The 27,468-nt window shown below is 40.1% G+C and overlaps 2 protein-coding genes across 3 annotated transcripts in view; one reads left to right on the top strand and one right to left on the bottom strand.

Annotated features, from left to right (window-relative positions):
* LOC124777230 (intraflagellar transport protein 81 homolog) overlaps positions 1 to 5,249 on the bottom strand; it is a 112,218-nt gene extending 106,969 nt beyond the window's left edge. Inside the window, exon 1 of one of the 2 annotated variants that reach the window (XM_047252557.1) lies at positions 5,182 to 5,249. Coding sequence is in view for 1 of the 2 variants with exons in the window: in XM_047252556.1 (XP_047108512.1) it covers positions 4,918 to 5,025 (108 nt within the window). In the remaining variant the exon portion in view is untranslated. Of the gene's footprint in view, positions 1 to 4,917; positions 5,091 to 5,181 lie in introns of those variants that run through there. The other variant, XM_047252556.1, reaches the window with a different exon arrangement.
* A 1-nt stretch (position 5,250) lies between these two features.
* The window catches only part of LOC124777231 (signal peptidase complex subunit 2), a 54,392-nt gene continuing 32,174 nt past the window's right edge, over positions 5,251 to 27,468 (top strand). The window contains exons 1-3 of the mRNA XM_047252558.1: positions 5,251 to 5,455; positions 19,763 to 19,840; positions 23,672 to 23,805. Coding sequence (XP_047108514.1) covers positions 5,417 to 5,455; positions 19,763 to 19,840; positions 23,672 to 23,805 — 251 coding nt within the window. The 5' untranslated portion in view covers positions 5,251 to 5,416. The remainder of the gene's footprint in view (positions 5,456 to 19,762; positions 19,841 to 23,671; positions 23,806 to 27,468) is intronic.

Here is a 27,468-nt window from a genome sequence, read left to right as displayed (position 1 = left end):
AAGGGTACTGACCAAGAATCCTCCACTCATTTCCAATGGAGAAAGGCAGGGAGATAATGGAAGCAGCTCAAAATCTCAGCAAACTGGCGACCCAAAGTGTTGGACATAGCAATAGGATCCACTATAACACCATCTGCTACAGTTAAGCCAGAAATTGGGGAATGGACCTCGGTCCCAGAGAGCCATCGGAGGTTGGCCCAAATTCCAGAAGAGGAAGTGGAATTGTTAAAAGAGCTAGTAAAGGAAATCCAGCTAGCTTTTCTGCTATCCCAAAGAACACGATGACACTGTGCATGCAACTGTTTGTAACAAAAGGAGTTGGCCATCCTAGGATGACAGTTAAAAACATGGAGAGCATGTCCCCACATGCGAATTACATCACAGCACACCTCAGTCTACCAAGGGAACCAGTCACAGCGCAGTAAAGAGGAAGTGTGAGGGAACCGGTCACGGCGCAGTAAAGAGGAAGTGTGAGGAATGGAACGTTCTGCAGCGGTAAGGATAATGTTTGTAAGATATTTTATCTGATCATCGCAACTGGGGAAATGTTGTTCGTCAAAGATAGCAAGGGAGGAGTAAAGCCTGCAGTTGGCCTTAGAAATCTGCCATTTGGGTGTGCACATAGGTGAGGTAGTAGTTAGCAATCGGAGAGCTTATGGTACATGTTCACTCGAGTGTGTGTGAGAGAGAGAACTGACCACTCAAGATGACGGGAAAGCTAGGCAGTGCGGAAGGATGCAGAAGGATGTATCCAAATGGGAATAGGTGTGTATGGAGTCTGAAGGGAATGTGGGTGCTTTCGTGTTAAGGCAGATGAGATAAAACTGATTGAGGTCAGCCAAGAGGTCACATCTCTGACACGTTTCAGAGAACCTCAAAGGGGATGGTGCACATTAAAGTCAACCAGCAGCAGAAAGGGGTGAGAGAGTTGGGGTTGGGTTGGGTTGTTTGGGGAAAGAGACCAAACACCGAGATCATCAGTCTCATCGGATTAGGGAAGGGCAGGGAAGGAAGTCAGCTGTGCCCTTTCAAAGGAACCATCCCGGCATTTGCCTGGTGCAATTTAGGGAAATTACAGAAAACATAAGTCAGGATGGCTGGATGTGGGATTGAATAGTTGTACTCCCAAATAAGAGTCCAAAGTGCTAACCACTGCACCACCTCGCTCGGTCTGAGGGACTTGTCCAATAAGCTAGAGGAAGTCTGCCCTGGTGATGCCGAATGATGCAAGGGTGTAACAACTGGTACAAAGGGAAAAGGTCAAGTCGGGAAAGAAAAAAAAAATGCGGACTGCAACAGCTTGAAGCCAGGTAGTAAGGGAGATGGGTCAACCATTAACATCATCCCAGACGCATGACTCCCCCATGAGATGGAATGCCATTCTCGGGGGGAAGACCATGGCGGACCAGGTAGAAATGTGAAAGCTCTAAGCAGTCATGAGGACACAATTTTGTTTCCTGCAGCTAGAGAACAAAGATACACTGCAATTCTAAGAGCACCTGTAAGTCCTCTTTGTTGGATCGAAGGCTGCGAACATTCCATTGGAAGAGAGTCGTAACGAGGAAAGGGGAGGAAGGAAAAAATGATGGGATGTCACCTCGGTGACCGCTGAGTGCCAGCCTTCTAACACTCAGTGCTAAATGGCGCAGAGGCTTGATGAATCCGCTCCATGAGGTCTACAGAAGCATTAGCATTCTTCTTCTGTCGGTCTGTGGAGTCCACGACAGAAAAACGGTTGGTGGTGCGCACTGGCGACATGGATGTTGGCCGGGTAAGAGTATCACATGACAACATCACTGAAGAGGATCTCTTGAGTTAGTGAGGGAGAAGACAATTTCCCTTTGTTTTACTTCTTGGATACTTTCCGGTTGGCAGAGGAAGACTCAGATCTTCGTTGACTGGAGGGATGTAGGAAGTCTTCACAGGAATATTCCTTCCCTCCTTTCCACCCTGTCAGTTGTGTAGGAGGTGACTTCGCCCCGTGAGGCAAAAGTTTGATGGCTTGTTGCACAGCTGGAGGAGGAGATGGTGATGTTTCCATGACACTGGGTGATTTCACAACCACAATACTGAAATTTAGGTCGCATGTTTGCACGGCCACGTGCTTCGTGGAACAAGATGTAGCAACAACAGTACTGTACGTGCCGGATGGTATAACTCAGGGTTTCTGCCTAACCAACAACTTGCGGGCAATCAGGTGAAGCACATTTTCCTTCACCCAGAAGCCCTTGACAGCCTGCTCATCAGATACTCAGGACAATCTCGGGAGGCGGCGGCAGCATGATTGCTATTGCAGTTGATACTGTGAGGAGGAGGGGGTAGATAATCGCCCTCGTGAGCATCCCTACCACATGTTGCACATTTGTCCAGGGTGTTGACATGACATTCAACTGTAGTTGTAAGGGTGACAGTGGTAGCAGCGCATCGGATTCGGAATGTACAGTCAGACTATGATAACTTCATTGCATGTTTTGATCTTTAACCGAAGCACCACTCTATGAAAAGCAAGGAAAACAGTGTGTTTGGGCACTAAGGATGCCTCTGCTTTCTTCATCACCCGATGGAGTGCAGTGACACCCTGATCCTCTGATCCTGGATTTCTGCCTCGGTCAGACTATCGAGCAACCTAGTGTAAATACCAATACGGGAAGAATTCAGTGCTCCATGGGCCTCGACATGAACAGGACCATGAAAGAGGGAAGCTGCAAGCAGCTGATGTGCTTGAGAATCAAAAGTCTCCAACATCAAAGTGCCATTTAATAAACAACAGCAAGGGTTCACAGGCCAGCATTAACACCTTCCTGAATAATAAACCAATTCACCATAGCAAAGAACGAGGAACCATAGTGCAGTTGGGATTGTCTTTGAACTGCTAGCCTCATTCCATTTATGTTTGGTAAACGTTGAATGTGAAGATGATGATTGGCTCATTGCAAGAAAATCCCTCTTGAATACCAGCATATGCGATTATGTGCTCCTTCCAACTGAGGGGGACCCCACACCTCAGGTCACGCATCCTGAACGCCTAACAGAGGGACCAATTAGCAATGTGGGAAGATAGCAGCTCAAGCAATCACCCCTCCCTGGCCTGGCCTGTATCAGGGGGTATGTGTGAAATCCTACCTGTTGACCTGGGGCTGGGAATTACACGTCACCAACTCACCTGTTACGTATCAGATGCAAGGGGTGGCCTTCAGGAGTGCACAGGGATGAAGAAGGAAAAGAGGAACCTCAAACGGCAAAGTGGAGGAAGGATAGGAGAAGGGAAGTGTGAGAAAAAGAAACGAAAAACAGTGGAGAGACTGTTCTGATATCAGCTACTGAATATGCCGAACACATTACCAAAAACATCCAGAAGATGTTCCCCAATGGAGGAGGAAAAGAGGATAGACATGCAGCACAGAAGGGAAAAGATGCTGCGAAGGCTGGGCCCCGTGTGTATTGTTTATTGAACCGGGGACCTAGAAACGACAGAGGCACTTCATCCCGCCGTAGCCACACTGAACCCAGGGTCATTGTGCGATTAGGCCCCCAGTGCTACCCCTCTTAACCCCCCCCCCCCCCCCCGGGGAACATTTCATACCAGATGAGTGCAACCCCAAATGTTTGTGTAGTACAGTAATTATGGTGCACATGTATGTGGAGACAGTGTTTGTGCAGCAATCGCCGACATATAACTGAAGCGGAATAAGGGGAACCAGCCCACATTTGCCAAGGCAGATAGGAAACTGCCTTAAAAACCACCCACAGGCTGGCAGGCACACTGGACCAGCACACCTTCCCGATCAGGAAGCAGCGCGTTAGACCGCGCGGCTAGCCGAGCAGGCTGGGGCCCCATGGTATCCAAGCACAAACCCACCAAAGAGCGGCGAGCCCCCTGGGGCGATTATTTTGTGTGTTTATGTGTGTGTGTGCTTTGGAATGTTTGCATGCTGTTAAATGAAGTTCATAGATATTAATTGATATTGGTGGATATAACGGTTGAGTTATTTTGGTCAGGTTTGTTAAATCTCCAAGTTGTGGTTTGTTGGTATCGTAGGCTTCGGCTGGCCAATACAGATGAAGTGAAATTTTCAATATCGGATTTCTAGAGTTGTGTGTGGTATTGAGGTTATCACGGATTTTGTATAAGCTGTTTAGGTTCAGTTTTCAATAAAGCAGGTGGCAGACTTTGGGTCATTGTAAGATACTGGGAAAATGTTGTCAGTCTACAAGGGAGATTGCTTACACAACAATTGTGTGTCTTGTACTATACTCTAACCTAAATATTACTCAAATGTGTGGGACCAATACCAGATGGGACTAATTCAAGATGTTGAACATACAGACAGAAGGGCAGCACAAACAGCCTCTAGTCTGATTCATTGATCATCACTGAAATGCTGAAAAACATGAACTGCTTGAAGGTAGACTCCAGCTATGTCAGGAAAGTGAGGAATCTTGGAATATACTACAGCTCCCTTTGTATCGCTCCCACAGGGACTACAAAAACAATATTACATTAATTACAAACTGCACAACAGTATTTAAGCATCATTTTTCCCTGTGTTTCATCCGATTTTCTTCGGCATATTTAACACAAAACTTCACAGATAAAGATTTTTGTAGAATTATGCACTGTATCTTTCACGAAAACGCGTTACATAGCACCCTATTACAAACAGTGAGTTTTAATTCCTTATTTTCGGAAGGAACTACAAAAAATAAATCTTACTCAAAATGTAATCTCATCGGACATCATTTTGTAAAATGCACTTTGGATATGTGAGTATCGCAAGTTGGGTTGGAAATCTGACTAAGTTGATAATGACGGGATGCGGAGCGCTCTGTACGTTTACCGCAGATATATTTCCCAACCACATATTATGGGTAGGGTTGCATCAAATCTGTCTTCCTACAAAAATGCTGAATGCATACCTGCAGCAGTTGCTCCGAATTCAGGGAATCGAATGATATCAAATTAAAAGATTTGTTCAGAGGACTCTTGTTCAGCTCTTGAACAACATACTTCAATTGATCACTCATGTTTACAAGATTATCGTATTCGAAAAATATACCAAATCTGTGTGTCTCACAACTCAATTGCGTTGTTTATGTCAAAGCATTCAAACGTGAGATAAAGTCGCACCACGCGTTGCTGGGATGTGGACCTATCCAAAGAAGCAAAGTTTATTTACTTACCGTTTAGCTGGACTGTAGCAGTTTCACCTCCTCGTTGACCGGAGAGTTGTATAAATTTACCAGTTTATTCATCAGCAAGATAGAGCCTCATGCTTTCAAATCACGTATGTTGAAAGAAATTACGAAAACCACATTTTGAAAGGAGTACTGGTAGTGTCTTCGGGGTTAATCTTTGACAAGAGCGTAGTTGTGGATGGTACACGTCAAGCATAGTGCATGAAAACATTGTGTTTGCATGGGTAAAATGGCACCGAAAAACAGCAAGGAAGCGCAGGTGGGTTATTCATAAACTTTATTATTGTGTCCCTTCAGCTTTGCATTTGTGTTCTAAATCCAGAAAAAATGTACACCAAGCACTAGCTCATAAAACATAAGGCGTGTACAAGCTTACCGCCTGACAGTTCTATCGGCGGTGCGCCTCTACAAACTGTATTATTTATATTGTACACAAAAGTGTTCAGTATTAATCCTTGTTTCGTGTATATTTCGCCACAAAAGTTCTGATTTTCTTGCACTCGTAGTTGCAAATACGGCAGCCGTTCAGACAAGTTACTAAGTGATATTTGTTGTCTTCTCCCCCTTGCCTTATCCGCCACTTCATTTACTGCAGGTGAGGGTTGACTTTTTTATGTGTAGCATCCACCCAAACTGTACCTCTTCCCCTACAACACCTACCATTCAAAATAACGTAAAATAAAATAAATTTATGCAAAAAATTAAAAACCACAGTTTGAAATAAATCTAGCAACTGCTAACAATTTCATGGATTTCCAGCGCTTGCGACAAATCACCATACTTATCCATGTACATCTGTATTCCGCAAACCACCGTGAAGGGTATGGCTGAGGGTGCATCCCATTGTCCCAGTTATTAGGGCTTCTTCCCGTGCCATTCACATATGGCGTGTTGGAAAAAATGCTTGTTTGAATGCCTCTGTGCGTGCTGCAATTGTTTTAATCTGGTCTGCACGATCCGTATGTGAGTGATATGTAGGGGTTGCAGTGTATTCCTAGAGTCATCATTTAAAGCGAGTTCTTGAAACTTTGTTGGGTCATTCCATGTCAAGTCACCCAGGCCTTGACACCAACCATGTCAGATTTTGATGGAACTTGGTACAATTACTTCTTTTATCATCCTGAAAGCACTTGTAAAAATTTTTTGCTCTATCTCTTAGTTTTTTTTTTGTATAAATTTTTAAAGTTTTTAGATTTGGCGTTGTTTCAGCAGTCGGAAATCGTAACTTAAATGTGTCCTCACAACTAAAAAAATTTGTATGTTAAAGAATACTCAAGATATCAGTATGAAATTTCGGAATAAGTTTGTGTATTATATCTAAATGTTAAAAAAATTACCATAAAGATATATTAAAATCTTCCAAATGAAAAAAAATTACAAGTAGTTGTTGGGTTTTTATTTATTTATTTATTTATTTTTTTTTTTTGTTTAGTTTACAAAAACTGCAATATCTAGAGTCTCAGACCTGATAGAAAGCTCAAATTTGTTTTAAAATACTCTTAATTGTATAGGCTATTAGATAAAAGAAAAATTATGTTGGCTTTTTAACCTGTTCAATAGTTATCTAATTTTTTAAATAATATTAATTATATTTTAAAAATAAAAAGTACCAAGTGACTTAGACAACAAAAATAAGTTTTTGTCTTCTTGGAGTAACAATGTATGCTTGGATTTTGTTTTGTTATTCCTGTGTTTTGAAGTAAAAAATTATTACAGTGTTAAATAATGCTTGGATAGTATTTTATTAAGTTTATTCGAACTTTCAGTAAGTACTGTTACTTAGTTTACAGAGATTCTTTTCCATTATCCTATAAAAGTAACCAGAACAGTAATCAGACCAAAAGTGAAATCAGTATGTCAGATATTCAAACCTGTAATGTAGGGTTATTTAAAAAATCTGACTGTTTCCAAACAACCTACACACCTTCAAAAAAGTTACAACCGGTACCTGAATTGAGTGAGGAAGAAAAAAATTTGATCCACTTACGATCTGGAATTAATCTGTGTGAATTTAAGAATATATGTTCACACCACAGCTACTGCTTTTTAAATGTTTTTGAAAAGTATCAAACAACATGTGTAGACCCACTAAAAAAAAACACAAAAAGCCCATCCAAAGTCGTTGAGCAGTGTAGGCTTGGATCTTTCTAAACAATTACTGACAAAAAATAGTAGCATAAAACCTGGACAAAAGCTTTGCTCAACATGCCGTAACTTTTGTGTGGAAAAATTAAGAGTTGAAGTCAATGAAAGTGAAACAGATGATGAAGTCATGGTTGAATTAGAATCATTGGAATCCAGAAATGAATCCCTCGTACAAACAAACATTGCTCTTGATAATTTAGGTTTAACACCGATAAAGCTTCATGACTTGTCAGAACAAAGTAAAGGGTCTTATTTTAAAAGGAAGGTTAGTAGTATTGAAAAGACTGCAAAAAAGGCGGTTTCAAAAGCATTAAAATATGATGCACGAAGTTCTGATGATGACGAAGAAGATACAAGTGTGGTTGAGAAAGCAAAGGATTTTGATGTAATGATTTCTCTTATGAAAGAGATGATGTCGTGTTGGAGGTCTAGAAAAATCCAGATTCTGACCTTGTCTCCAGATTCTTGGAGTCGAAATAAAGTGATGAAAGAATTTAATGTATGTGAGTACATGGTGCGACAAGCTAGAAAGCTAAAATCTGAAAAGGGTATTTTGGAAACTCCTGGTCCAAAAAAAGATAAAACTCTTTCTGAAAATACAGTAAGACTTGTAACACATTTTTATGAAAAGGATGAAAGTTCGAGTGCTACCTGGAACAAAAGACAAAGTAAGTGTTCAAAAAAATGTGTACATGCAAAAAAGACTCATTTTGTGTAACTTGAGAGAACTCTATTATTCTTTCAAATGGGATAATCCCGAGGTAGAAGTAGGATTTTCAAAATTTTGTTTCTTGAGACGTAAATGGTGTATCCTTGCTGGTGCTGCAGGCACACACACTGTATGTGTATGCAGTATCCACCAGAATGTTAAACTATTATTGGATGCTGTGAAAATTGAAGAATCTTATAAAGACCTAATTAAGATGCTTGTGTGCAACACGGAAAACCAAAACTGCATGCTACATTATTGGGACAGCTGTCCTGCAAATGCTGCACTAACTGAGTACTTAACTGAAAAACTAAGTGAAGATATGATTTAGAAGAAGAAATTGTAATCAGTCAGTGGGTTAACACAGGCAGGGCAGAAATGATCAAACAGTCTATCAGTGTTGAAGACTACATTTCTTTATTGGTTAGGTCATTGGAAAAGCTCACCCCGCACTCGTTTATAGCAAAATCCCAATCAGCAGCCTTTAAAAGATTGAAAGAAGACCCACCACCCAAAACAGCAATTATTGTGATGGATTTCAGTGAAAATTATTCCTTTGTTATACAAAATGAGATCCAAAGTTACCACTGGAATAGAGGTGGTTGTACTCTACACCCAGTTGGAGTTTTCCTAGGAAATGAGGAAAACAATGTTTTTGTTTCCAGCCACTGTTTTATTAGTGATGACCAAGAACATGACACTGGTTTTGTTAACTTTGTACAAAAAGAAATTACAAAGTGGCTGTCATTACATCATACTGACATTGGCTCAGTTCACTACTTTACAGATGGTTGTGCTGGGCAGTACAAAAATAGAAACAGTTTTAAAAATTTGACTGAACACTTGAGAGACTTTAATTTGAAGGCCCAACACACTTTTTTTGCAACAAGTCATGGGAAGTCAATTTGTGATGGCCTAGGAGGAACTATTAAAAGAATTTTAAGGAAAGCCAGTCTCCCAACTTTCAGATGAAGAACAAATAATGACAGCAATCAATGTGTACAAGTTTTGTGAAAAAATATTGAAAACATTCATTTTCACTTTATTGACAAAAAAGGTAAAAACAATATTCAATGATGAAGAAGATGCAGAAATTCTATTTCTACATCCTTCAGGACCAGCTGCATCATTTTATTGACCTGAAAGAGAAGATTCTTGCATAGTGCCTTTGGAGCACATAGTCTGTGTAGTAGACGCACCTCAATCAAGCGGCACTGGAAGAATGTATTACTTCAAAAAAGACTGTATCAAAAGAACTGAAAGCTCTTGGATGAAGTGGAAAAACAGTTTGAATCAGCATGTTTATTAAAAAGACAAAATTACTCAAAAAATTCAATGTTTCAAGCAATCAGTTGGGTTGTACATAAATGTTGTAAGAACACTATCTTTGTACATAATTCTAATGTAATCTACTATAATTAATAAACATGTTAAAAAGCCATCATTATTTTTGTTTTATCAAGTAGCCTATATGTTTAAGAGTAAATTAAAACAAATTTGAGCATTCTATCAGATCTGAGACTCTAGATATTGCAATTCTTATAAAACAAAACATCCGTTAAAAAAAAGAAAAAATACATATACATATTTTTTTCATAGGAAATATTAATATAGTTTAATAGTATCATTTTTATCTTCAAATATGTATAATAAATAAACTTGCTGCAAAAATTCATGATGTTATCTAAAAGAGTTTTTAAGATAAGCAATTTTAAAGTTTTGAATACAAATTAAATTTACCATTTCCGAAGGTTCGGAAAACGCAAACCATAAAAACTTTAAAAATTTATAAAAAAAACTATAAGAGATACAGCAAAAAAAAATTTGCAGGTGTTGTCAGGATGGTATTAGAACCATTTGAGCCAAATTTCATGAAAATCTAAGGGGGTGGGTGTAAAATTTATTTTTTATTGGGTGATTTGATATGGAATGACCCTGTTAGTAGACTTTCTTGGCATAGTTTACAGAGTCTACAAGAGACTGTCAGTTCAGTTTTTTCAGCATCTGACGCTCTTGCATGGGTCAAACAAACCTATGACCATTTGTGCTGCCCTTCTTAATGCATGTTCAATATCCTCTGTTAGTGTTATTTTATATGGGTCCCACACACTTGAGCAGTATTCTAGAATGGGTCACATGACTGATTTGTAAGTAATCTCTTTTGTAGACTGATTGCACTTCCCCTGTATTCTACCAATAAACCTATTACCATTTGTACTGCCCTTCTTAATGCCTTACCCACAACTGATCCTATGTGATCATTCCATTTCATATTGTTACAAAGTGCTACACCCAGATATTTGTATGAGTTGGCCGATTCTAACAGTGACTCATTGATATTATATTCATTGGATACTACAGTTTTTGGTTTGAAATTTTGTCAGGATCTGACTGTATTTATGCAGCTTCCTTCAGGTAGTGCTTAGTTATAGATAACTGTGTCATCTACAAAAAGCCTGATGTGACTTTTTATTTGTCTGCAAGGTTATTAATATACAATGTGAACAGCAGAGATTCCAACACATTTCCCTAGAGCACACCCAAGAAGTTATTTCTACCTCAACGATGACTCTGCAGCCAAGATAACATGCCACAGCTTCCCTTTTTTTTTAAAAAAAAAAAAAAAAAAAAAAAAAAAAAAAAAAAAAAAAAAAAAAAAAAAAAAAAAATTACTAGCCGCCACAAAAACAACTACAAGAAGCAGTAGATGAGCAATAGTAATATACACAACAAATTTCAAAAACCTCTAGACTTACCGCAGCCACAACAGTGACTTTCAAATACACTGCATATATGACACCATGTACCTCATCTCCATGATGTCCGAAGTCATATCTAATGCCCAACTATGACTTAATATTTTACAAGTTGGTGCAAGGGGCACATTAGCATTTTCACAGTCCTTGGGTCATCAGCAGATGCCCTTAGTTTGTGTGTCTTCATTTGAAGTCTGGATCTATGTCTTATATTACAAGTTACCTGAAACAAATTGTGTGTAAAGTATCCAATAGGATCATTACCGACTGAGGCAGTGCATCTATTAAGACACTGACCTCATATTTGAGAGTATGGAGTTGCTCTGTCTGGCCATCCTGATGTAGGTTTTCCATGGTTTTCCTAGATCAATAAGGTAAATGCTGGGATGGTTCCTCAAGTCCATGGCTGACCACCTTTCCACTCCTCATAGACTAGCTGACCTGTCCTCATAAATCATATTGTATATTGTGTGTTGTATATTTTGACATGTTGATTTGGATTGTTTTACCTTGACAAATCCTATATCATTGTGAGATGATCCTTGTATGGATAAAGGTAAGTGGTGGGTGTATAAAAATAAATACTTTTTTTTAAATTTACTATATCTTTATAGAGTTTGAAGATTGAGTTAATATCCATACTAATTTAAATTAATTTTAAGTTAATAGCATATTCAGAAAAGAAATGAATTTACAGTGTGTCTGAAAATTGTACATTTGCCACTTTTGGACATATGTAAAACCATTTAATGTTCAGTAAAATGTAATTATTATTTTTATTATTAAACATTGGATACATGCAGATATCACATTCAGATCTCTTGTTATATACAGAGCAATCTTCATGATACTGTATTGCACACAGCATTTCACACATTAAGAACAGGTTCTGTTCAACTTGTGATAAAGGGTCAATAATTGAGTAACTTTTGAAATTTATAACAGCTTTGTCAGTAACAGCATATAAACAAAAACAGTAAGTTCATGTTAATGCTGTGAACAGTGGGTATTCCAGGGGATGAACTGGCCATCTGTTTGGCTAGATAAGCAATTACTCACCCAACATTCACTTTGACAGTTCCAGGTGTGAATTTGCAGATGCGAGAAAGGCGCCGACTCATTTGGATATGGAACGTCATCTGATGGGCTAATGCCCCATCTAATAAAATCTGCACAATCAGAGAGTCTGTGACTGCTTGACATCACTCTTCCCGTTTCTCCTAGAAGTAGTCCCCCATCCTATGTTATGTCAGCATTGGTCACACCAGATTAATCTGTAGTTTCCTCTTGTGTAATGAGCCACTCCAACACTGTGGTTGCAGAACCTTACAGAAAGTCGCTCACATCCTGGTGGAATCCCTCCCCCTGGCTCTCCATGCCAAGCATAGTCTTCCTGATTCTTTGCCTCTAATGTTTATGGATGACAGTTTGACTGATGCTTCATTTCTTCCCGGAAACCGGTTGTTACTCTCATATATGAGATGTTAAACACCTTTTGAGGTGGGGTCAGTAAGGTTTGGGTTGAGATGTCTCCTGACACTTGGTGGTCCGGGGAACCTACATTCAACCCTAGCTCCTTTGCCTGGTGCCTTGGTCATCTATCTTTTACTCTGTTTTTAATTGCTTTTATATGCAGATCGTCCTATTCTACTGCACCCTATGTCATTTTTTTTAGGAGTGCCTTTTCATATAGCAGTACAATGAAAGCAAGACCTTAGCCGATGACAAAAAACAGTTGAACATATTCTTGGGCTTCCTCTGAGTGAGTAGGTTCTGTTCCCATCTATACACTTTGACAGTATCGGATCAGGGGAGGAACAGTTGCTGGAGTGATGCCTCCCACCGCATACAGGGCCCGGGGTATACTTGACTGTGCCCAACTACCTACCAACCTGATTATCTCTCTCAACTTATTTGTCTATTGTCAGTCCACTAATGTTCATTATGTTTTTATCCTTTTCACTTGCGCGTATCTCCTCCCCACCCAACTATTAGGAATTATTTATTGTGTTACTGTCTTACTCTCTACATTGTGTTAGTGGGGTCAGACATGGGGAGTACCTCTCGCTGTTGATGGCCTGCTCTCTTGTGTGCAGACTGGTCCAGCCTACATATCGTACTTGTATCATTTCTCATTTCTGGCATCAGTATTGCTTTCAGTGCCTTGATTTTACCCTTTCTGCATATAGTCACATTTGATGTCTCCAATGCAAGATGGACTGTCCCTTGAATGAGGGACTGGTGAACTCTCTGTTTAGCCCCTTACCCCCCTCCACCTCCACAATCTATCACAACTGCAAGTTCTTAGTCTTTCTCATGTGCATTTCAACAATTTCCTCTACTATTCAGGCAGTTGTTACCAAGGTACCAGTCATTTCCAAGCAGCACTATTTTAATAAAACCATGTACTTTTCTCAAGAATACAACTGTTAGGTAGTAACATTTTGAAATCATCCTCAAATACAGTATTTTGTTGCATTCTGCATAAACTTTAAATTCAGCTGAGCCTACTTTTACTTGCTTTTGGTATTTTATTATTCATCCATGGCTGACTTTTAAAAGGATATTGACAGGTCGTGGTATTACAGTTTAAGAAAAGACATTATTTGTAAACACAGGAAGTTACATACAAAAATTCCACAGGTTTTCAGCCATGGCCTTACTATAAGATTAGCTGTAGTATTATAGGGAAACTATGGATAACTTAGATTAGAGTGATCAGATGAAGAGTGAAGCATCCGTCATCCTGAATATGTGGCCAGTCTGTTTTAATTCAGCTCAGCATTATTCAGTTTATTCCCAGTGTACCTTTTTCTTTTTTTTCCCCCAAAGAAAGTGTTTAGTGATGTAAAAGAGTGGTGCTACACTGTTCATTTGCTTCTCTGGAGGAATCACCGAGGTCAACCAGTGTGTACGGTACCACCTCTTTGCTTTGATCTGTGACAAAACTGTGTTGTGAGACATCATGGGGTGCAGCATATTTTATATTTGAAATGGGTAGTGTATCCAGAGGACATGTTGGGGTATGTGGTGGTGCTCTGTAGTGTGGGATGTTTGTTTCTGTATTGTTTGTGAGTGATTTTGGTGATGAATCAAACTCCTTCTGTTCTGTTTGTGAGGAAAGTTAATGAGTTATTTCAACATCGGCAGTTGTAGACAGTTTTCGGGTCTGGATTATTAGTGTGGGGTGTTTTTTACGACTGTGATTTAATTTTGTGCTTTGTTTTATGAAGTTCACAAGTAGGTCTCTGCATACCACAGTGAGGGACAAAAAGTTGACTGGGATTAAATTCCTACAGTTGTTTGGTTTAATTGCAGAGTATGTGAAGTGTTACGCTTGTGGAGAAGGTATGAGATTGGCAAAAGTTGCTGCATATCATTCCAGGAACCAGTATACATGGCATTGTAGGAGGACAGCTTACGGCATTCTGTCTTGGGGGGGGGGGGGGGGTATCTGGTTTGAGAAGTCTAGGCTGACCACTCGAAAGATTGTGATGATTACATTGTTTTTGCTATCACTATATTGCAAGATTTATGTATTGTCTTATTTTTTTGTTTTTGTGGATTTATTTATTTTTTATTGCAGGTGTACGGTATGTCTGTTTATGCGTTTCTTGTCTATTGAAATTGGCATTAATGCAAATGTTTGGCTTGCACTGATAGTTGTTGCTAATTATGTTAGGCTGCTGTTGGTAGATATCACGGAGTTTGTTTTACCCACATCAGAGAGGTTGGATTTTCAATGTTAGTTAGGCCTGTATCAGCCAGTATCGGATTTTGGAGATATGTGTGGCTTCATGGTACTGTGGTCTTCATTTGAGCTATAGAGCTCAAGGGAAATTTCCGGTGCCAGTTTTCTTTTGCTGACAATTTTGTTTGCTTGATTTTTGTGTTAGTATTTGTTTTGGTGTCTCTGTTATTGAGACTGACATATATTTATTTTGTGCTCATTCAAATGCCCCCCCCCCCCCCCCCCCCCCAATATTTCCCGCATTGTCCCATTGCTGTTTAATGTTCTGTGGATTATTTGTGTCTGTTTGCTTGTCTAATGAGTGATGTCATTGTCACCATATTTTATATGCCTAAAGTAGCAGTGTCCACCACCTTGATGACATCATGGGTCAAAGCTAATCAGTGTTACTACAATACTCAGTTTCATGCTATATGTATTAGTTTGTAATGTAACACTACAACATACATTAGGACCTTGGTAACACTGTTTGGCTTCCATTTTTTGTACTGCAGGTTCCCATTTATTTGCCAGAAAAACTGAACCAGAATCTCTGTAATGAGTGATTTTGACCTCAGAAAGATGTTGTTTTTGGTATTACCTGTTGCAGAGCTTCAAGTAAGATTTTCTAGGCAAGAAAAGAGAAAAATAAAAATTATGGTGTTGAAGTGTGGTGTGAAATGACAGATGCTTTAATGTTATTGTTTATTTATGTTACATTTTTTACGACACAACTACTTGGTGGTGTTTAAATAATCCCCACTGTGTGGCATATATTGCTTAGGGGATAATTTTTAACTGCCTGTACAAATAAGTTCATTTTAGTGTCTCTTTCATCTCCTTGAACAACTTATTGTAAAGATTTATCCCTTTGTAGAAAATGTTGTTTTCGAATTTTATATTTATTCTTTCTTGATAATTACAAGTTCACTCTAGATCTTGTTCCATGGTCATGGACAGAGCTGTCTGCAGTAATGATCAATGTTATTTTTGACTTGTGAAATTGATTGGTGAATGTGTGGTTAAAATCACCACTGTTTTGAACAGGTCTTTACAATCAGCCCAATTAGTGTTTTTGGCTAGTTCTATTTGCCTTATCTCTAATTTGCACACTTTGTTAATATTTTCTGCATTTGCTCTCAGAAAAAAATTCTGTAGCTAAGAATTGATTGTATGTTTGCATATTATGTAATGCCTGTTACACACTGATGACAGGACTCAAGGCAAGTATCTTTATTTGTTCACAAAACTCCAACTTAGAATCAGTGTTCATTCCTATAAATTTTGTGTTTGTTACTCAGTCTGTAGAAGTACCATATGCATTTAAATGCCCTTTTCTCTCTCCAAAATGAAATTCATAAAATTTTATGTTCATTGTAACTTGTTGAGCAACTGGTCACTTTCTTGATCATTTCATTTGCTTTCTATACAAGGAGTTATATCGCTGTCTCATAGGCCATAACACTGCTGTCCCCAGAAAAGAAAATTTTTCTCAGAGATTAACACTCTTAGGAAAGTCATTAATGTGAAACAGGAACAGTATACCCTGTAAACTCATGTTGTTGTTGTTGTGGTCTTCAGTCCTGAGACTGGTTTGATGCAGCTCTCCATGCTACTCTATCCGGTGCAAGCTTTTTCATCTCCCAGTACCTACTGCAACCTACGTCCTTCTGAATCTGCTTAGTGTATTCATCTCTTGGTCTCCCTCTACGATTTTTACCCTCCACACTGCCCTCCAATACTAAATTGGTGATCCCTTGATGCCTCAGAACATGTCCTACCAACCGATCCCTTCTTCTGATCAAGTTGTGCCACAAACTTCTCTTCTCCCCAATCCTATTCAATACTTCCTCATTAGTTATGTGATCTACCCATCTAATCTTCAGCATTCTTCTGTAGCACCACATTTCGAAAGCTTCTATTCTCTTCTTGTCCAAACTATTTATCGTCCATGTTTCACTTCCATACATGGCTACACTCCATACGAATACTTTCAGAAATGACTTCCTGACACTTAAATCAATACTGGATGTTAACAAATTTCTCTTCTTCAGAAACGCTTTCCTTGCCATTGCCAGCCTACATTTTATGTCCTCTCTACTTCGACCATCATCAGTTATTTTGCTCCCCAAATAGCAAAACTTCTTTACTACTTTAAGTGCCTCATTTCCTAATCTAATTCCCTCAGCATCACCTGACTTAATTAGACTACATTCCATTATCCTTGTTTTGCTTTTGTTGATGTTCATCTTATATCCTCCTTTCAAGACACTGTCCATTCCATTCAACTGCTCTTCCAAGTCCTTTGCTGTCTCTGACAGAATTACAATGTCATCGGCGAACCTCAAAGTTTTTATTTCTTCTCCCTGAATTTTAATACCTACTCCGAATTTTTCTTTTGTTTCCTTTACTGCTTGCTCAATATACAGATTGAACAACATCGGGGAGAGGCTACAACCCTGTCTTACTCCCTTCCCAAGCACTGCTTCCCTTTCATGTTCCTCGACTCTTATAACTGCCATCTGGTTTCTGTACAAATTGTAAATAGCCTTTCGCTCCCTGTATTTTACCCCTGCCACCTTTAGAATTTGAAAGAGAGTATTCCAGTCAACATTGTCAAAAGCTTTCTCTAAGTCTACAAATGCTAGAAACGTAGGTTTGCCTTTCCTTAATCTTTCTTCTAAGATAAGTCGTAAGGTCAGTATTGCCTCACGTGTTCCAGTGTTTCTACGGAATCCAAACTGATCTTCCCCGAGGTTGGCTTCTACTAGTTTTTCCATTCGTCTGTAAAGAATTCGTGTTAGTATTTTGCAGCTGTGACTTATTAAGCTGATAGTTCGGTAATTTTCACATCTGTCAGCACCTGCTTTCTTTGGGATTGGAATTATTATATTCTTCTTGAAGTCTGAGGGTATTTCGCCTGTTTCATACATCTTGCTCACCAGATGGTAGAGTTTTGTCAGGACTGGCTCTCCCACGGCCGTCAGTAGTTCCAATGGAATATTGTCTACTCCGGGGGCCTTGTTTCGACTCAGGTCTTTCAGTGCTCTGTCAAACTCTTCACGCAGTATCATATCTCCTATTTCATCTTCATCTACATCCTCTTCCATTTCCATAATATTGTCCTCAAGTACATCGCCCTTGTATAGACCCTCTATATACTCCTTCCACCTTTCTGCTTTCCCTTCTTTGCTTAGAACTGGGTTTCCATCTGAGCTCTTGATATTCATACAAGTCGTTCTCTTATCTCCAAAGGTCTCTTTAATTTTCCTGTAGGCGGTATCTATCTTACCCCTAGTGAGATAGGCCTCTACACCCTTACATTTGTCCTCTAGCCATCCCTGCTTAGCCATTTTGCATTTCCTGTCGATCTCATTTTTGATACGTTTGTATTCCTTTTTGCCTGTTTCACTTACTGCATTTTTTATATTTTCTCCTTTCATCAATTAAATTCAATATTTTCTTCTGTTACCCAACGATTTCCTACTAGCCCTCGTCTTTTTACCTACTTGATCCTCTGCTGCCTTCACTACTTCATCCCTCAAAGCTACCCATTCTTCTTCTACTGTATTTATTTCACCCATTCCTGTCAATTGCTCCCTTATGCTCTCCCTGAATCTCTGTACAATCTCTGGTTCTTTCAGTTTATCCAGGTCCCATCTCCTTAAATTCCCACCTTTTTGCAGTTTCTTCAGTTTTAATCTACAGGTCATAACCAATAGATTGTGGTCAGAGTCCATATCTGCCCCTGGAAATGTCTTACAATTTAAAACCTGGTTCCTAAATCTCTGTCTTACCATTATATAATCTATCTGATACCTTTTAGTATCTCCAGGGTTCTTCCATGTATACAACCTTCTTTCATGATTCTTAAACCAAGTGTTAGTTATGATTATGTTGTGCTCTGTGCAAAATTCTACCAGGCGGCTTCCTCTTTCATTTCTGTCCCCCAATCCATATTCACCTACTATGTTTCCTTCTCTCCCTTTTCCTACACTCGAATTCCAGTCACCCATGACTATTAAATTTTCGTCTCCCTTCACAATCTGAATAATTTCTTTTATTTCATCATACATTTCTTCAATTTCTTCGTCATCTGCAGAGCTAGTTGGCATATAAACTTGTACTACTGTAGTAGGTGTGGGCTTCGTATCTATCTTGGCCACAATAATGCGTTCACTATGCTGTTTGTAGTAGCTTACCCGCATTCCTATTTTCCTATTCATTATTAAACCTACTCCTGCATTACCCCTATTTGATTTTGTGTTTATAACCCTGTAGTCACCTGACCAGAAGTCTTGTTCCTCCTGCCACCGAACTTCACTAATTCCCACTATATCTACCTTCAACCTATCCATTTCCCTTTTTAAATTTTCTAACCTACCTGCCCGATTAAGGGATCTGACATTCCACGCTCCGATCCGTAGAACGCCAGTTTTCTTTTTCCTGACAACGACCTCCTCATGAGTAGTCCCCGCCCAGAGATCCAAATGGGGGACTATTTTACCTCCGGAATATTTTACCCAAGAGGACGCCATCATCATTTAATCATACAGTAAAGCTGCATGCCCTCGGGAAAAATTACGGCTGTAGTTTCCCCTTGCTTTCAGCCGTTCGCAGTACCAGCACAGCAAGGCCGTTTCGGTTATTGTTACAAGGCCAGATCAGTCAATCATCCAGACTGTTGCCCTTGCAACTACTGAAAAGGCTGCTGCCCCTCTTCAGGAACCACACGTTTGTCTGGCCTCTCAACAGATACCCCTCCGTTGTGGTTGCACCTACGGTACGGCTATCTGTATCACTGAGGCACGCAAGCCTCCCCACCAACGGCAAGGTCCATGGTTCATGGGGGGGTGTAAACTCATATATTGTAAACTCATATATTGACATATTTTGGTTCTGATAAATGTTTCACTAAATGTTTAGCCTTATTTGAGGTTTGTCAAAATTTACTCTTTGTGCTCTGTGTGCTGAGGTAGGCGTAAATTATAAATGCATGAGCGACTTACCCAGTTCGTGACAATTATTGTGAAATTTGTACATCTGATGATCAGAATTATAACAGTAATGAAAGAGAAATTACAGGGTGAAGTGTGAATAATTTCAAGGACAAAAGTGCAAAAGGAAATAAAGAGCAAGCATGGAACAAGGAAACTGTCTCCAAACTATGATGTCTTTAGAATGTGCATTTCAGCAACAGGTTTTATTTTCTTTTTGTTTTTCCAGCCACAAGACAAACCAGTGAAAATCAATAAATGGGATGGTTCTGCTGTCAAAAACTGCTTGGATGATGGAGTGAAAGAGGTACAGTAATAACTTTGTCTCTCTCTTTACATCGAAATTCATATTGTGCATTGCACTGAATTAGTCTGTTTTTGAGAAATATTGAGCACTCTTTATCACCCTACATTGTTAATGAACATTGTAAGGGTCAACATTGCAATTTCCTTAGTCATAAAATACAATATTTTTTTATCAGATTACCCTAAGGAGGGTACTATATAAATAATACTGTCGAATATCTGTAGATCAACTGTAATATAATCAGATAAATAAAAAAAAACATCTACTCACCGAGCGGTGCCCCCCCTCTCTCCCCGGGGGCTCACCACTCTTTGGCGGGTTCGAGCTTGGCTGCCACAGGGCCCTAGCCTTAGCAGCATCTTTTCCCTTCCATTATTCTGCATGTCTATCCTCTTGCTATTCTTTTTCTCCTTCCTTGGGGAACATCTCTGGGATGCTTTCAGGAATGTGTTCTGCATTTTCAGTAGCTGACATCAGAACAGTCTCTCCACTGTTTTTGGTTGTTTTTTTTCTTTCTTCATTCTCCTTCTCCTGTCCTTCCTCTGCTTTGGCATTTGAGGTTCCTTTTTTTCTTCTTTCTCCCTGTGCGCTCCTCAAGGCCGGCCCATGCGTCTGATGTCTAACAGGTGACTGGGTAACACACAATTCCCAGCCCCAGGTCGACAGATAGGGTTTGCACGAACCCCCTAGTACGGGCCAGGCCCAGGGAGGGGTGATTGCCTGATCTGCTACCTTCCCAAAGTGCTGACAGAGGGCTGTCAGCTGTTTGGGAGGAGGGTGAACGATCATCTAAGGTGGGTGAGCCCCCTCTGAGAGGGGGGGGGGGGGCTAGTTGGATTGAGTGTGCCATCAAATACGCTGGCAGTCAAGGAGGATTTTCTCCCAATGAGCGAATCACCATCTTCCTAGTCAACATCTACCAAACGTAAACAGAATGAAATTCCCTTTTCAAAGACCCTCTCAGCTGCACCATGGTTCCTCATGGTTTCACATACTGTAAGCGGTCAGTCCTTTGCGATGGTAAATCCATTCATTATTCAGAAAGGTGTTGATGCAATTGCTGGCCCTTTGAAATCCTGCTCTTGTTTATGCAATGGCACTTTTGTTTTGGAGACGACTTCTGATTCTCAAGCACAACAGCTGAGTGGTGCTTCGGTCAAAGATCAAAGCAAGTTATGAAATTATCACTGTCCGATCATACATTCCAAACACGATGCGCTGCTACCAGTGTCATCGTTATAACTACACTCGAATGTCTTGTCGACACTCAGTCAAATGTGTAACCTGTGGTAGGGATGCTCACGAGGCTGGTCATCCGCCTCCTTCTTCACGCTGTATCAACGGCAGTGGCGACCATGCTGCCCCCTCTTGAGATTGTCCCATGTACCTCAATGAGTGAGCTGTCCAGGAGATACGAGTAAATAAAAAAGTGCCTCACTCAGTCGCCCGCAAGTTATTGGCTAGTTGCAAACCCTGTGTTCTACCATCTGGCACTTACAGTACTATTGTTGCTACATCTCACTCCATGAAGGACATGACCACAGCATTCCTGCCTCCTCCTCCAGCTGTGCAACAAGCCACCAAGCTTTTGCCTCACACGCGAAGTCACCTGGTACACAACCGGCAGGGCGGGAAGGACAGAAGGAATACTCCCACAAAGACTTCCTATGACCCTCCAGCCAACAAACTTCTGAGTTTTCCTTTGCCGACTTGGAGATCCTCTTCGACAGTGTCCCCGTGTGATATAGTCACACAGCCGACCTCAGTGTCACCAGTATGCACTGCCATCCATTTTTCTGCCCTGGACTCTTCAGGCCGACAGAAGGAGAATGCTGATGTCTCTGTAGATCTCATGGAACAGAATCCGCCAGCCCCTGTGTCCTTTAGCACTGAGTCTTCGAAGGCTGACACTTGGTAGTTCACTGAGGTGTCACCCCTTCATTTTTTCCCTCCTCCCCTTTCCTCATCACGAGTGTCCTGCAATGGAATGTTTGCAGCCTTTGACCCAACAAAGAGGACTTACGGATACTTTTACAATTTTAGCGTCCACTTGTTCTCTGCCTCCAGTAAAGAAAATTGCATCCTCCCCACCACTTTGAGCTCTCGCATTTCTTCCTGGTCCGCTTTGACCTTCCCCTAGAGGACAGCATTCCATCTCATGAGGAAGACTTGCTGCTCATTCTGGATAATGTACATAGTCAACATATCTCCAAGACTATCTGCCTTCAAGCTGTTGCAATCTGCATTTTCCTTCCTCACTTGACCTTTCCCCTTTATACCATTTACATCCCTCCGTCATTCAGTGTCACCAGAGAAGACTTCCTCCAGCTTATTGGGCAGCGCCCTCACTCTTTCTGCTGTTCAATGACTGTAGTGCGCACCAACCCCCTTGGGTTTCTCCCAGAAACTGCCTGAGAGGTGTCCTAATGGCTGACCTTCTCAATCAACTTAAACTCATCTGCCTTAATACATGAGGAGCCATGTTCCTTTCAGACTCCATGCACACCTATTCCCATTTGGATATATCCTTCTGCACTTCCCAGCTTGCCCATCATCTCGAGCAGTCCGTTCTTCTGTCACATACTCAGCCAACCATTTTCTGTCAGCTATCCATTTTCTGACTCCTACCCCACCTACGTGCACACCCAAATGGCAGCTTTCTAAAGCCAACTGCAGGCTTTACTCCTCCCTTGCTACCTTTGACGAACAACATTTCCCCAGTTGCAGTGACCAGGTAGAAAAGCTTACAAACATTATCCTTACCAGTGCAGAACGTTCCATTCCTCGCACTTCCTCCTTACCATTCCGTGTCCCAGGCCCTTGATGGACTGAGGCATGCCACAACACATTCATGAGCGGAAATGTGCTCTCCGCATTTTTAACTGTCATCCTACGATGGTCAACTGTATTCGTTAGAGACAGTTGCGTGCACAGTGTCATCGCATTCTTCGGGATAGGATAAAAGCTGGCTGGATTTCCTTTACTAGTTCTTTTAACAATTCCACTTCCTCTTCCTTTATGTTGGCCAACCTTCAATGGCTCTCTGGGACTGAGAGCCTTCCCCAATTTGTGGCCTGACATTATCAGACGATGTTATAGTGGATCCTATTGCTATATCCAACACCTTGGGTTGCCCGTTTGAGGAGATTTCGAGCTGCTCCTATCATCTCCCTGCCTTTCTCCATCCGAAATGAGTGGAGGATTCTCAGTATATACCCTTCTCTTCTCAGAGTCGTGAGTGCTACAGTGCCACCTTTACAATGAGGGAGATAGAACATACTCTCACTTCATCCTGATCCTCCGCCCCAGGGCCAGACAATGATCACATTCAGATGTTGCAGCACCTTCTTTTTTTTTTTTAATTATTGTTTTTGTTGATTTATGTAGATCACTTGAATTTTTCTTCATGAAACCTGAACATGTATAAATGAACATTTTTTGTGTAGTTGTAGTCTTGCCAAATGTCAAATAAAACTGAAAAACATCTAATGCAAAATAAACTGGGAGACGTGGCACAGTGTTTCGCACGTCGGATTCACATTCGGGAGGATGACGGTTCAAATCCCTGTCCGTGATTTCCCCAAAGCGCTCCAGGCAAATGCCCGGTTGGTCCCTTTGAAAAGGGGGTGTCCAATTTTCTTGTCCCATCCTTTTGTAACCTGAGCTTGTACTCTGTCTCTAATGACCATTTCATCAACAGGGCATTAAACTAATCTTCCTTCCTTCTAATGCAAAATAAGTATCTTTACTTATTTGTTTTGTCATGTATGATGCTGTATGGTTTGCAGACCCATTTAAAACTTTTTTCTTGTGTTGTCCTTTTTCTTACAGGTGTTGACAACAAAGTACAATTATGCAGAAAACTTTGCTTTGATGGACGGTCGATTAATAATGTGTGGAATTGCAGTTGGTGTTGCAATGTTCGCGTTGTTGTGGGATTATATTTACCCATTTCCACAATCAAGGTAAGACAAAAGTGAAACTGTCATCAACCTGAAACTCAGTTCAAACACTGCAGTGCCTTACTAGGCATGGTCGTGTTACTTGCAGTATGCCCTTTGTTTCGTCCAAACAGTGAACTGGCTTACCCAACCACTTGTTGAGGACCTAACAGTTTAACTTGGGCTCCAAACCATTGTGCAGCTTGATACGTTACACATTAACAAATATTGCCAGGGATGAGATAAGTGATGAATGGCAGAACAAATCCAAGATCCACCTGTAGACTGAATTCTTTACATCTGTAGTCTGAAACTGTCATCAAGCCACAGTAATACTTACTTAGAACTATAGATTGAACATGGAAGTTGCACATGGAACTCTCAAACACCTAAAATGCTAACAAAATGTTTAACAAATTACAATTTTAATTTTTGACAACAGGTAAATAATGTAATGTCAGTATATTAGAACAGAGGGTTGAATATATCTGTCATCATCAACCAGTTCAATTACTTGGTGATGTGGCCTCTTTTGAGTTGGCATGCAACAGAAAGTCCCTCTTTTTAAACAAATCTTGAACTTCCCATTGCCAGTTCAGTCCAGCTTTCTTTTCTAACACTATCAGATCTGATTTTTTTTCTGAAAGAGGGAAAATTTTTATTCATGTGGTAATGCTCTTAGATGATTTTTTAAAAATATTTTAGATGCCAGATTTATTCAAAAATATGCACCCATTTTCAAAACATACTATGTACACTTGGCTAAATTTTATTGGCTAAAATAACTGATTACAAAATATTCTAATCGTAATGAATAGTAAAATCATCATTCAGTAATTACCACACTAAATAACAATAACAATATTCAATTACACATTGGATTATGCCGAACCAACCACATACGTGTATTCTGGTGGTCACGAGCTGCTGCAAACTGTCACAAGCTGGTGCGCGCTACTGTGTTGACTTGCTGATACTTTCAGTGTGATACCCAACAGTTGGCAGCATTTGAGCATGCTGAAAAGGTTGAACATTTACAAATGTGTACTTCAGGTTTCCATTGGAAAAATACTTCTGTTTCGGCTAAGACGCAGTAAAAGTTAATGTACATTATTGCAGCCCCAGAGAGTCTCAAAGGGTTAAGTATCTTCCCAACTTTCCCAACTGTCCTGTGGTCTTCCCCTTGGTCTGTTTTGGTAAATTGGGCTCCAGTCTAGTACTTGTGACCATTTGCTATCTTTTCTTTGAGTGACTTGACCAGCCCACTGCCGTTGTAAGTTATTCACTGTTCCCATTATGTCGCTTATCTTTGCTGTACGTCTGGTATGAACTGTTGTCTTTCTTTGCATAGCCCAACATTAATCTTTCCATTCCTTTATCTTATTTTTAGTTTTCTTACAATGAACTCTTTTAATGTCCGCGCCTCACAGTCGTAAGTTATTACTGGCAGAATACATTGGTGAAAAATTGTTTTCTTCCGCTCAGCTGACATATTAGACTTCAAAATTAAAGAGTATGTTCCGTAAACTTGCCAGCCCAATTTATTATGTTGAAATACATCTGGTTTTAGATGTCCTTTCATATTTAAAAGTTGACTCTCTGAAATTGCATGCTTCCCACAGACAAAGTTACATTTGTACCTTTGGTCTGACTAGCAATCTTCATTGATATGTGCAGATATTGCAGTTTTACAGATTGTATTTGTAAGTCCACAGGGCCTTAATATTAGCACTGATGATGATTTGTACCTTTGGTCTGACAAGCAATCTTCATTGATATGTGCAGATATTGCAGTTTTACAGATTGTATTTATAAGTCCACAGGGCCTTAATATTAGCACTGATGATGGCCACACAGTGATTGAAATTGATTTGCAACAGAAATAAAGATTTATATTTCAGTGACCAGTGCTGATCCTCCTCTTATTATTAAGACACGTTTCTGTATGGTGTTCATTCAGTCATCATATGCAAAGAAAATTAATGCAAGTTTTTTGATTGAAAATGTACTAACCAATTTTTTGTTTTAGTAACCAGTATTAAAATACAACTGTCATCGAGCCAAAAGTCAGTTTGCTCATAACAGTCTTTCAATACACATTGCCCTGCAGCACCCCATCAAGTACAGTGGCAACCTGCAGTTTATTGTAGAATCTGAATGACAATAGAAAGTGGAAGTTAACATATTTAATGTGTGCAGCGTGCTCCCAGAGGAGAAACTTATGTTTAGTGTGTGGAGGAGTGGAGCACCAACCAGAGAATGAACATCAAACCTTTTTGTTCATAGTCTGACAGCCGCCGAGTGGTATAAGTGTTTTTCTGTCTTGCTACAAAAATATAGCTGTAAAAAGGTTTGAGAAAAACAAACCCTAAAAGATGTTCTAATTATCATAAGATCAGTATTTTTTCTTGGAGAGTATTGGACAGTCTGCAAGGGAATTGCCGATGTGCCCTAGGTGACAAAAATTCGAGAACACCCCACCAAAACTAAATGAATGGTAAAGTTTCATGGTAAAAGTACACGAAGTCTATTATAGTCAGTGAAATTGCTTACATATCGTATTCAGAAGTGGTCTCACATTTGCAGAGTCTGCACCATTGCAATAAATTTTAGGTGGACATAACTTTGTTTGCCACATTCTTTCAGAAAATCGTAGGAAATTCTGATCTTATGTATAAAGTCACGAATGGATCTAAGCCTTCCATTCAGTATCTCATGGATCTGTCTCGAAGACAGCAAAACGAAAGTAGTACTAAATTCCCCATTTAAAAAATACATATGCACAAGTATACGACTATACCAATGTTTGACTACCCCACAGACTTGCAAATGGGAGATTGATAAAGCACCAGTGCTACTGAAAAACAGTTAAGACCACTCAAAGAGAGTATGGCACCAGGCACTTATAATTTGTGTTAAATTCGCTGTGACATTAGCTCCTTTTCTAATTCTTATTTATCAAGAAACTGTTGTGCAGCAGATAGTCCTACATTGCAGCAGTGTGGACCATTGCCTATACAAGAATTTGCACTCACCTTTCAGTGGCTTCTTCTGCAGCACATCTCTGCTCTGAAGATCCAAAAAGTGTTTATTGGCAAAAAGTAATGTAAGAAAGATCAGCCTCACTAGACATGTTGACAGGGTGCGGCACTTGTTCAAGTTTCTGGTCGGGAAAAATACAATTTGAGAAAAAGTCACTGAATGAAAATTATGATATATTGTCACTTTTAAGCACAGATTTGCACTACCAAGTCTGTGCAAAATGTTTGAAATGTAACTTTAACTCTTAGTAGCCGATTTAAGGTATTCACCGTGACCAATTGACTGTAACTCTGTCTGATGTGAGCAGCAAACTGCTGGAGTGCATGGCATGTGGTGAGGGGGGGATAACAGGTGGAGAACAGGGACTAACAAAGATTGAGGCTGGGTGTGGGGGGGGGGGGGGGGGGGGGGGGAGGAATGATGTATATGTTGTAGGGAAAGATCCCACCTGCACCATTCTGAAAAGTTGGAGATGGCACAAGCTGTGAAGCAGTCATTAAGGTAAAGAACATCATGCTGAGTGACATGTTCAACAACCAGGTAGTCCAGCTGTCCCAGACCACAGTTCACAGACGCCATTCATGCAGACAGACAACTTGTTTGTAGTCATGCCCACATATAATGTGACTCAGTGGTTACAGCTAA

Source organism: Schistocerca piceifrons, chromosome 2, assembly GCF_021461385.2.
Source record: "Schistocerca piceifrons isolate TAMUIC-IGC-003096 chromosome 2, iqSchPice1.1, whole genome shotgun sequence".
Taxonomy (NCBI): domain Eukaryota; kingdom Metazoa; phylum Arthropoda; class Insecta; order Orthoptera; family Acrididae; genus Schistocerca; species Schistocerca piceifrons.
This window is presented reverse-complemented; position numbering and strand designations above follow the sequence as displayed.